Genomic DNA, 11,919 nt, shown 5'->3' on the forward strand with positions numbered 1-11,919 from the left:
TGAATAATAACCCAACTAATTGTTAATAGTATCTGTAACCCCAAGTGGGGAGCTATGTGTGTAGATTTTGGTATTCAAGCAAACAAGATTGGAATCCAGGCACCAATAATTCCTGGATCAGGCAAGTCATTTAACTTCTTTGACCTATGTTATAATTTATAAATAAAGTAAGGAATAGTATTGGTGCCTGTCTCATGGTGTTTTGTAAAAATAATGGGTAACCTCCATAGTACTATAAGAATTTTAACGTTTATTTATTTTTGGGACAGAGAGAGACAGAGCATGAACGGGGGAGGGGCAGAGAGAGAGGGAGACACAGAATCGGAAACAGGCTCCAGGCTCTGAGCCATCAGCCCAGAGCCTGACGCGGGGCTCGAACTCACGGACCGCGAGATCGTGACCTGGTTGAAGTCGGACGCTTAACCGACTGCGCCACCCAGGCGCCCCATAGTACTATAAGAATTTTAAATGAATTTTAACTTTGAACATAAAATGTTTTCTGATAAATGTTAATTTCAATAGATTTTTACTTAAGATCTATTGGTAGATCTTAGAATTTTTACTATTTTCTTTGGGAATATCTTACATTTCTTCCTGAACACTTTAGTTTCCTCTAAAATTCTTGATTTAGGTTTTTATCACTGAAGCTCTTCTGAATAACCTCTATAAAAGTATTATATTTCCAACAGTCACATATGTATAGTGAAAACAATGAGTTTATTATTATTATACTTACCTTTCTTATCATGAAGATATAAATAACTGGATTATATACAGTACTTGATTTAGCAAAGAGATATGAAACAATTGAGACTGTTGGAGTGACCAGGTGTCCATAACCATTAACCACCAAGAAACAGATCACGATATAAGGCATCCAAAAGATCAGGAAGGTAGATATCATTAAAAAGCACATTTTGGCCACTTTCTTTTCATATCTTAAAATCTTAATCACTTGAATTGTCTGAAGATCTTCAACACAACGAAGCTGCAGAAAGAAGAAAGAAAAGGTTGAAAATGAAAGAATCCTTTTCTTATGCTGTTTAAATAATAGATATGGAGACAACAAACCATAATGCTCCACTTCTCAAACCAGGCAGAAAGCATGTGATGTCAGTTCTGCCTGGTTAAGCTAGTCTCGAGGAAACTTAATTGCCAGATGAATTCTTGCTGCAAGCTATGGTGACTTCCAACTCCAAGCCAATGACCATACTACAAAGTGGGATCTGATGGGGACCTTGCTTATGCTTGGTTTCATCAGGACTCAGGTGCAGAGAATGCTTGTAGCCATATCCGTGTAAACTCAGCATATTTGATCTTAATTTATCCCCAGTAAAGGCACTGGGGAACAATGGTCTACAGTCTGAAAGTCGTTCAGGTTTCTTAAAGTTTCCTTAGAAGTTCCTTCTATTGTTATTATAAATGTATTATTAGGGGGTGGGGGATAATATTCCTCTACACCAAAATCATGTTTTGAATAAAATAGTTTTTTCTGACCATTCTAAAAGGCTAATTTTGCTACAAAAATACAATTTTTTTTTAAATTTAAAAAAGGTATTGTACATACTGTTTATACTTCACATAGAATTTTAAACTGGGAAATTTATTGCATTTCAACAAATGTTCCTTTTGAACAACAAATGTTCAAAAGGTGTTACTTTTATTCTAGCATTGTCATAAAAATTAAGGAAAAAAATTCCAAATAAATCAGAACATGTGCTTATAGTATTTAAGAGTATATTTGAATTGATGTAGCTAAATTATTTATACTATCTAAAATTATATTTAGGAAACTATATTCTTAGTAGAAACACATATTCATATCCACAGAAAATGGAAGGGTTAATGGGTGATTAAAGTGATTGAGTTTTTTAAGAGTAGAGGGAATGTGTAGGAGTGGGCGTGGTTGTCAAATGTCTGATACCATTATTTTCTGTGTGTGCAATTCTATTTAAATTTTTTTCATGTTTTGTTTTATTTTTTGAGAGACAGAGAGAGACAGAGTGCAAGCAGGGGAGGGGCAGAGAGAGAGGGAGACACAGAATCAAAAGCAGGTTCCAGGCTCTGAGCTGTCAGCACAGATCCCAGCGTGGGGCTTGAACCCACAAATACAAGATCATGACCTGAGCCAAAGTTGGACGCTCAACCAACTAAGCCACCCAGGTGCCCCATGTGCAATTCTATTTTAAAAGAAACTATTTTATTTAATATGATAGGATATTATTCTATTTTCACAACAGCATTTTTTGGGGGGTGGGTGGGAGATTTCCCCCCAGAGTTTTTAAGAAGGTTGTGGAGTTCTAGTAAAAGCTCTGGATTTGGAATTAGTTCTGGGTCCATATCCCAGATCCGCCACCTTTGCCCTCTGTGTGACATTAAGCAATCAATTACTTCCTCTGAGAATCAAGACTAAAGGACATTCAAATGAATAACCTATTAGAGTTAACAGAAGTTGGGTCCCACTTCCATACATATGACTTTGTGGGATTGTTCTCAAGATTATTTGTTTACATTGGAATTCTATTTGAAACTAATATACTTCTATGGATTTGTACTTTTATGATACTATAGGATATTAGGAATCATGAGTTTTGGCTCCTCAAAGTTTCAACTAACAAGTAATAAGATGACAGTTCAATCATCCATCCCCAATTCCCCACCACCTAGGGACCCACAGACTCATCTCTACCTTTTCTGGGCAGTTCAGTCCCCATCCTCTTACCATTTTTCAAAGCAGAGCCCGCATTTATCATCTTGGGATTACATGTATGCTGCAGAAGTTAATTTAAGGAAAATATTGGGCTATACTTTCACAGTTCCTCTTTGGCATAAGGATATGATTCTAATGTTTTGGATTATTTGGGTTTGTATATGTGAATATACAAACATATTGACATATTTGACATATTGACATATTTGAATATGTCCATGATTATTTTTCATTTATCTCCTTTTTTACCTCTCTGTTTTATCATTATCTATTCTTTCACTCTATTCTTTCAATATTTTCCAAATAAAGAGCTCTAGTTCATGTCTCGCCCTATTTGTTCAATCATTTGAGTGTATTTTTCAAAACTGTTGTGGATGAAGCAAAAGCACATGCACAGTTGAATTTGTCCTGAAGGATGAACCACTTAAGACGATTCCCCATGTAGTCCCAGTAAAAGTGTTCTCTCCCTACACAAATAGTGCTTATTGATCCAGACACCTGCAGATTTTCAACAACTTCACTGTGAGTCCTCATTCGTATGTGAGAAGCTATTTCTCCATCACTGCTATGCATCACACCTCTGGATAAGGAAATAGAGGTGATTATGGTGCCAGGTTCTGAGTGGAGAATATTGCTGTCTAGAGTCAAATCTCTTTACCCTTGTACCACTTCTCCTTCCTATGAACACTGCCTGTAGCTCATTCCAAAAATAGTCTTTGATCAACTATTGTTTGAAAGTATTGTTCCAGCTATAGGTGAAAACTTAAAGACTGGGTCTCTGCTTTTAAGGAATTCACTGTATGCTGAGGGTGACAGCACACATGTTACTTCCGTAGGTGATACATGCCATGGAGGAGGTGACCAGAGAGGGATATGGGAACACACAAGATGGGTAACTGATTCAGATATGGGTAAGGGCTAGAAGATCCTGAGCTCAGCCTTCTGAGGTGAGTAGGAGGCAGCCAAGTAAGGTGGGACAGAATGTTCCAGGGAAAGGAAACGTGTCAAGACAAAGAGGTAAAAGAACCCATGTTAAGTTCTGGGAACAAGAAATATTGCACTTGGCTGGAGCCTGAGGTACCAAGAGGGAAGGCATATTAAGAAATAAAGCTGGACATGCAGATAAGAGATGGCCTTGCAGGACCCTGGTAGTCATACTCAGGGGCTTTATATTTTTAAATCATGAAGGTAGGGGAACCTCTAAAGGATTTTAAGCTGGGAAATGACTTGAGAAAATTTGTATTTGAGAACAACTACTCTAATGGAAGTGTATAGAAAATGGATTAGATGAAAGCAAGAATAAAGGAAGAAAAACTAGGGCCCCTTTGAATTGAGTCTGTGGCAATAGGAGAAGGGATAAGGGACATATGGAAAAATATTTGAGGTTGAATAGATGAAATCGATAATTGATTGGGTGTAGGGGAGACCTGGATGAGGAATAGTCCAAGATTTACTCTATTATTTTTGGCTGAGGAATAATGACCATTTACTGAGAAAGGGAATGCTGAAGCAGCAGATCTAGGGGGAGGGATGACCAATTCGTCTTCACACACATAGAATCTGATGAGTCTGGGGGCCATTCCAGTGGAGGTGTGCAATAGGCAACTGACTATGGGATCTGACAGAGGTCAGAAGAACATCCTGGGTCAGAAATGGAGATTCCAAAGTCACCAAGCTATTGTTAGAAGGAGAAATCCTAAGAGCATATGAGATGCCGAAGGCCAGTGTGTAGTATGAGAAGAGGGCTAAACACAGAATGCAGGTAGGCCTATGGGAAGCAGCCCTTGGCAGAGACCTAAGAAGATGGTCCGGAGTCAACAATAACTATAGGAGAGAATGGGGTTCTAGTGGAGGAGAAACCATAGTTCGGTGGAAGTTGTCAATAACATCACAAGTGTTAAATGCCACGGATGCCAGGAAAAAAATAGAAATGTGCCCATTGGAACTAACATTTGGTATATTATCAATTACCTCAATGAGGGCTGTTTCTGTGACAGTGTGATCAAGGAAGGAGACCAATCTGCAACGGGTTAAGGAATAACGACTAGCTGAATGTAAACTACAAACTCTTTGATACAGGAGCTATAAATTACACAGTGTTGTATTCTCAGTGCTTACTAAATATCTTAGCTTGAGCTCCCCTAACAATATACCCTAGACTGAGTGGCTTAGACAACAGAAATGTATTTCTCACAAATATGCAGGCTGAGACGTTCAAGGTCAATGTGCCAGCATGGTGGGTTTCATTATGGGACCTCTTTTCTCAGCTCAGAGATGGCTACCTTCTCAATGTGTTCTCATATGGTAGAAAGAGAGATGGACAGAAGGGTGGAGAGATGGATGGAGGAAGGGAGAGAGAGACAGAGAGACAGAGAACCAGCCACTGGTTATGATTTAAAGTGATGTATGTCAAGGCAAAGAGGTTTTATCCTTTTCTTTCTTTTTTTTTTTCTTTTTTAATAAAACGTGAAAGCTAGAGGGGATTATCAAGATGAGCAGGAGACTGATGAGCAGGAGTTCTGAGGAAAGAAGACACAGAACAGGAAGACACAGTGAGTGAGCAAGGAAAACATACATGGGTAAAGTAGGAGACTGGCATATGGAGTGTGCCCCCTACTGTCACTTCAGACTCCTTGCTAGCACCCAACAGGAACCCTGCTGGCGGTCAGTTCTTATGCTTTATGATTCAAAAGTGATTTCCAGAAAAAAATATCTGTACTATTCTCTAGTGGGTTTATGTGACCTTTGAATGAATAAAATGATAGGAAGTGTGGAATTTCCTTGGTTAGAGTTCTTGAAGTCTACGAGTGCTGGAGAATGCAGGTGTTCTTCGTTGTTGTTGATTTTGTCTGTCTAGAACCCCTTTCCTTCCTCTTTGTGGTTTAGAGAGTGGCGTATATAGAGTAGATGTCATTCCTCATGGGTCTTTTAGCGTGCACAATTATATCAAGTGGGAAGTCCGGTAGAGCTGTTTTAGCTGCAGACAACCACTGTTCATGTAGGAAGAGTTTGACTGTTTTCCACACAGAATTTTCCACCCTGGACATAGTTTAGGGGAGGGACATTTGAAGTCTTCAACTCACCATGCGAACGGAATACAGAATATGGCCATAGCAATGGGCTATGACGCCCACAGGCACCACCAGGCAGCCAAGAAATAAGAAAAGCACAAAGGAGGAGTCATTGGCGTCCTTGGATTTCCAGTCCACAGAGCAGCCTAGTCCGTGTACATCCAGGATGTACCTGTTCCAGCCCAGCAGAGGTGCTCCAGACCATGCCAGTGAGTACAGCCAGATGTAGGTAATGGCCCTCCAGGCCCAGGAAAAATTGATCACTCTGGCATGGACCACGCGAATATAACGTTCATAGGCCAGCACAGTTAGGGTGGTAATGGAAACAGTCCCTGAAAGAAGAGAAAGTGGGACAGTGTAACATGGAGCAGGGGAAGACAGACATAACAGACAATTCATTGCCTACTGGAGACACATTACAGAGTATATGGAACCAACAACGGCTCTAAAAGCTGACATATCTAAGAGGAATAATGCCTCACAGTCTCCAGGAAATCTGATTGGACACATATTTACCCAGAGAAGAAAACAAATGGTGTGTGGATTGCAGCAGGACAAAAAAGCCCTAAAACCAGCTCCGCCCCAATGATACAGATATTGTGTTATACTTCCTGCCAAAGAGAAACTCTGAAGAGAGTCGGGGAGAGTCACTGAGTGTCTCACTTGACTTTACCTTTTCTCAGTTGTGTCTGATTCAGGATTGAAGATAAAATTAAAGTGGGCTTCACAAGGATGAACTGGCCCAAGTTATGGTACAAGTATTCAGGGAGCTGCATTAACCTTCCTGCTAGCAGATATCAGCCTGTGAACTATTCTCCTGCAAGACTGCTAACAAGGGAGTGAAGCCTTCTGTGTTCCCACGGTCTTCATTTATACCTCCATTTTGCAACAGATACATGAAAACAATATTATTTATGTCTCTGCCTCTTCCCAAAGAGTGATTTATACATTCAGTAAGCTCCTACTGAGCACCTACCACGTGCCAGTCACTTTGCCAACACTGGAGGTTTAGAAGTGACAGAAAAGTGGAAATCTAGGTGCTTAGAAGGAATCCAGTTGTGTAAATAACAGTGAGATGGCAGGAGGTGTAAAGGCTACAATTCCCATACAGTGTCCTGTGGGAGTCACAGAACAGGGGGCCTTTGTCAACCAGGCAGGAGAAGCACATTCCAGGAAGAATTAAGAATTATGTACTGGAGCATAGAGACCATTTAAGGGTCTAAACCAGATGAGAGAATACAGAGGTGCCAGGGCTCAGAGCATACCGAGGAGAGAAAACGTTAAAAGGAGCAGATGAGACCATACATAATGAGAAAGACTTTCAATTTCTTGATAAGAGTTTTTGTTTCTTTTTTTTTGGTTCTTAAAAAACAAAAACAAAAAAACTTTTCCTGTATAAAATAGTAAATTATAAAATCTGTTACTCCATCATGTGTTTTTTAAGTGTGAAGTAACAACAGTTAAGTTCTCCTTTTCCTCCTCCTTCTCCTCTTTCCTCTGAAAGGGCACTCATTCCTGCAGTGGTAGAGAATTCCAATCCTAGTTCAATGTATGGAGATCAGCTTGAAGGCCATTTCAGTAGTCCAGGGGCCCGAATTAGAGTACCTTTAAAGGTATGAACAGCAAAGTCTAGCTTCCAGAAACAATTGGTGATTAGTATCAACAGAACCCATTGGTTTATTGAATGTGAAGAGAAAGGGGAAAAAAGGAGTCAAGAATAACTCGAGAGATTTATAACCTGCGTGATGATTTGAGGGTGATTACATTAACAGAGGTCAAAACTACCAGGTGTTATGAGCAGATATAGGGGAGAAGATGAAATTGTGGGCTCCCTAGAACACAACCAGCATAAATATTTGTTGAATGAGTGAATCAAGAGGGGTTGTATGAAAAGTGGTCCTAATGGAGAATGAAAATAAGACCTGTCTCAGGTAAGTAGGGAGAAGTGGGCAACGGAGTGGTGGTGGCGAGCTTCAAGAGGCCTGGAGTGATCCTAGCTCTGTGACATTGGCAATTCATACAATCTCTTTAAGTTAGTTTTGTTTTGGTACTCATATAATTGAAAAGCTCTTGACATCATCAAATTTTGTGACTATGCATCTATAAAGGTATGAAGGGAAGAGGTCCTAGACTCAGAAAGCCATTGTCAGACCACAGTTAATATCCATTTATACTCTGACAGGTTTGTTATTGTGGGGAGGACAGCATCCCAGTGTCTGATACCTGTGATGTTTAATAAATGTTCATTGAATAAATGAGTGAACGTTTAGTAAATACGCAAGTGACTGGAAGAATAAGACTGGGTTTTGTCATATGGTAGAGGAAATATTTCAGGAAGTAGTGTTATAATCATAAATAATGAAGTTCAGATTATGTTAAGTAATTCTGGACACAAGGAAAATACCAAGTTAGATATTCTGCCTTCCGAACTAAGAGTCAACTTTCACCTCATTAAATTTTTACCTGAAGAGTGATACCATCTTTTCTTTAACTGACCACATTCCCAGAAGGTAACCAAAACCCTAAAGATAGTGACATAATAAGACTCTCATGAAATACTGATGGTTTTATTTAGTTTACAAACTTTCTTATCAAATATAATGGTATTTAATTATATAATTGCCTTTAAATATTAAAATATAATTTTTGGCCTTCAACTCTTAATTTACCTTGAGTATGATTTAGGTCTTCTTCGGCAAGAAAACTTGCTGCAATTATGTTGTAGGTTAGCAAATCCCAGTATACCTTATAGATGCATAAGTAAGTTCTTCTGATTAAAGGAATAAGCTGCTATAATTTTAACCATCAATCACATATTCATCCATGCATCCACCCATCCATCCATCCATCCATGAACTATTTACTGCTTATCCGCACGTGTCAATCAGTGTGCTAGGAAATAGGTACAAAGGGGAGTGAAATAAACGCCTCATAGAACTTACAGTCTGCTAGATAAGAGTGATGATGTAATCAAGTCAAACACGTAAATTAATGACGTGGTATCAAGGAGAGAGAACATGTGAGGGAGGAGGCGGCAGACCTAGAGTATTTTTTTTAAGTTTGCTTATTTATTTTGAGGGAGAGAGCATGTGGGGGAGGGGTGGAGAGGGAGAGAGAGAATCCCAAATAGGCTCTGCTCAGTTCAGAACTCTATGAGGGGCTTGAGATCATGACCCTAGCTGAAGTCTAGAGTCAGACGCTTAACTGACTGAGCTGCCCAGGCATCCCAAGGATGTGGCGGTATTAACTGGGAGTCGGGAAAAGCCTCATTGTACCCAGAGCTGAAGTATGGAAAAACCCCAGCTCTGTGATAAGTCAGGGTACAGGAGTGGAGGAATTTTCCCTCTGATCATTTAGGTCAAAGAGGTAAGAGATTTTTTTTAAATGTAATAGTTTTTGGCCATGCCTGTATCATAGCAGGCACAATGGGCTTCCAAAGCCTGAATTCAGTTGCTGACATTCAGCACCATAACCAGTTAGTAGTCCCTGAATTTCCCAGTTTTTCAGGCCTTCCCTGACTGCATGGGTACATAAATGGTCAGCTTGTTTGACTAAGTCTTCTGGGGTGACCCATTTGAAAAGACCTAAACTACATCCCTTCCTTAAAATTGTTTTTTCTCGTAGCAATTATTTACTCATAAATTTTGGTCCTGCCTGAGTCAAAATTATGTTCTGTATTCTGGAGAATGAGAACAAGAGGACTGTGTGACAACTACTTCATACATACATCATAACTGATGTGGAGCCTAGTTCTCTATTCCCTTAACATTGTGGACAGGGAAGGGGAAGGTGACGGCCCCACCATGAGCACCCATCGTATGTGAGGCCCCGTAATGGTCACACTACATACAGTGTCCCTCTTTGTGAAAAAGGAGTTTGGTGGCTCACAACGTATAAGAAATCAATAGGTGGCAGGGACAGTTTTGAGAACCTAGGACTGACTGACTCCAAAATCCGTAATTCTGCCTTTATCCACCTGTTCCCACAAGCTCTGCTAGGAGTAGCATGATGTCCCTGCTCTCCCTGCAAAGCTGTAGACTGATCACATATGTAGTGTGTCTCCGCGTGCTGAGAATGGTCTTCTAGGAGGAACCAGAGATGCACGGTGCCTACCCTTGAGGAGACTGCAATGCCGTACATTCTTGTAAAGCCGAGACCAGCTCGATGCAACATTTGAGGGCAAGATAAGACGATAGGAAATCGGATGTTAAGTTTACCGTGCAACAAGCCTGAAAAAGTAAGACTCCAGTGGATTATGCTGTGGGGATGGCATCATGAAGATGAAGATTAAGCTGGGTCTTCAAAGATGGAATACGATTAAGAAACAGAAAGGACCAGGGCAGGCATGCTGGGGTGGAGGAACTTCTACAAAGGCAAAGTGGCCCTCCTGGAATTCTTGCACGACTGTCAGACTCCAGATGTGTGGAGAGGTACAGAGGCCAGGCACGAGACCAGGTCTGTTGCAAACCTGCCTGTGTCTTCTGTGGCTGGCTTTGGACCACAGCAGAGATCTTCGGCTTTCTTTCCTATTGCTTTCCCTAATAGAGTTTTGAAAACCTGTGTGCACTCTCATATATTTTTTTAATTTTTTTTAATGTTTATTTATTTCTGAGACAGAGAGAGACAGAGCATGAGAGGGGGAGGGGCAGAGAGAGAGGGAGACACAGAATCCGAAGCAGGCTCCAGGCTCTGAGCTGTCAGCACAGAGCCAGGCATGGTCACTCAACCGACTGAGCCACCCAGGCACCCCTGCACTCTCATATATTTAAAAAGCTATTATGGGGTGCCTCGCTGGTTCAGTTGGTTAAGCGTTCAGCTTCAGCTCAGGTCATGATCTCATGGTCCATGGGTTCAAGCCCTGTGTTGGGCTCTGTGCTGACAGCTCAGAGCCTGGTGTCTCCTTCAGATTCTGTGCCTCCCTCTCTCTTTGTCCCTCCCCCACTCGCACTCTGTCTCTCTCCCTCTGTCTCTCTCTCTCTCTCAAAAATAAACACTAAAACAAATTTAAAAAGGGGCGCCTGTGTGGCTTAGTTGGTTGGACGTCTGACGTTGGCTCATGTCATGATCTCACAGTTCGTGGGTTTGAGCCCCACATCAGGCTCTGTGCTGACAGCTCAGAGCCTGAAGCCTGCTTCAGATTCTGTGTCTCCCTCTCTCTCTCTGCCCCTCCCCTGCTTGTATTCTGTCTCCCTCTCTCTCAAAAATAAACATTAAAAAAAATTTTTTTAAAGATATGCTAAATTTTTTCACCTTAAGTTTAAAGGGTTGTGTAATATAAACACTTTAAAAGAAAACTATTACCCTATTTTTTCAAATAGATCAAGTAATTCATAAATATGTTAGTGATTTCATATTTACATCTCTATCTATACACAGATATATATAGAAACACACACACAGAAAAGATCAATCATTTAAACTTACATTTCCATCCCACTTTTCCCCTAGTTTTATTCTAGTGTAATATATTGGTCTGACTAAAAGATTTTAAATTATTTGTCTTTTTCTTCTCTATTTAGAAGTTGAAATTTTAAATTTCTTGGATAGTAAGGCTCTAAACGTCAAAAAAAAAGGTCTTATAGAGTGGGTTATCAGTTTCTATTAGTATACAACTGATCAAAATATTCCATTAAATATTAGAATTAATTAGAAATACCTCTCTTAAAGTGCAGCTTTCCCTCCCCACAAAGAATAGACCTATCCACAAGTTGTTCTTACCTATGCTAGAATGATAAATTCTCTTCCTACTTTTCCTGTTTATAAAGTTAAAAAAAGATTTCTTGATCACACATGTATCCAGATCCGATGGAAGGAATTTTGTTACCTTTAATTCTTACTGATTATAAGACCATTCCTTCTATATTTAATTATTTGAACTCTCCTGAATTTATATGCCAAAAATCACAGTGTGTTTATTGTCAAAAGTTGTATTTAATGATCAATTTTGTTAACAGCAAGTAACTGGAGGAGCACCTGGGTGTCTCAGTGGGTTGAGCATCCGAGTCTTGATTTAGGCTCAGGTCATGATCCCAGGGTGGAGGATCCAGCCCCACACCTGGCTCTGGGCTGAGCATGCAGCCTACTTAAGATTCTCTCTCTCTCTCTCTCTCTCTCTCTCTCTCTCTCTCTCTCTCTCTC

The 11,919-nt window shown here is 40.2% G+C and overlaps 1 protein-coding gene across 2 annotated transcripts in view; it reads right to left on the reverse strand.

The window, feature by feature from the left end:
• Positions 1-11,919, reverse strand: part of OPN3 (opsin 3) — a 51,468-nt gene that overhangs the window by 3,960 nt on the left and 35,589 nt on the right. The window contains exons 2-3 of one of the 2 annotated variants that reach the window (XM_040451804.1): positions 5,794-6,113; positions 737-988 (exon numbers count right to left, since the gene is read on the reverse strand). In XM_040451804.1, coding sequence (XP_040307738.1) covers positions 737-988; positions 5,794-6,113 — 572 coding nt within the window. Of the gene's footprint in view, positions 1-736; positions 989-5,793; positions 6,114-11,919 lie in introns of those variants that run through there. The other variant, XR_005783620.1, reaches the window with a different exon arrangement.

The sequence above is a fragment of the Herpailurus yagouaroundi genome, unplaced genomic scaffold (genome assembly GCF_014898765.1).
Source record: "Herpailurus yagouaroundi ecotype Mexico unplaced genomic scaffold, PumYag 205, whole genome shotgun sequence".
NCBI lineage: Eukaryota > Metazoa > Chordata > Mammalia > Carnivora > Felidae > Herpailurus > Herpailurus yagouaroundi.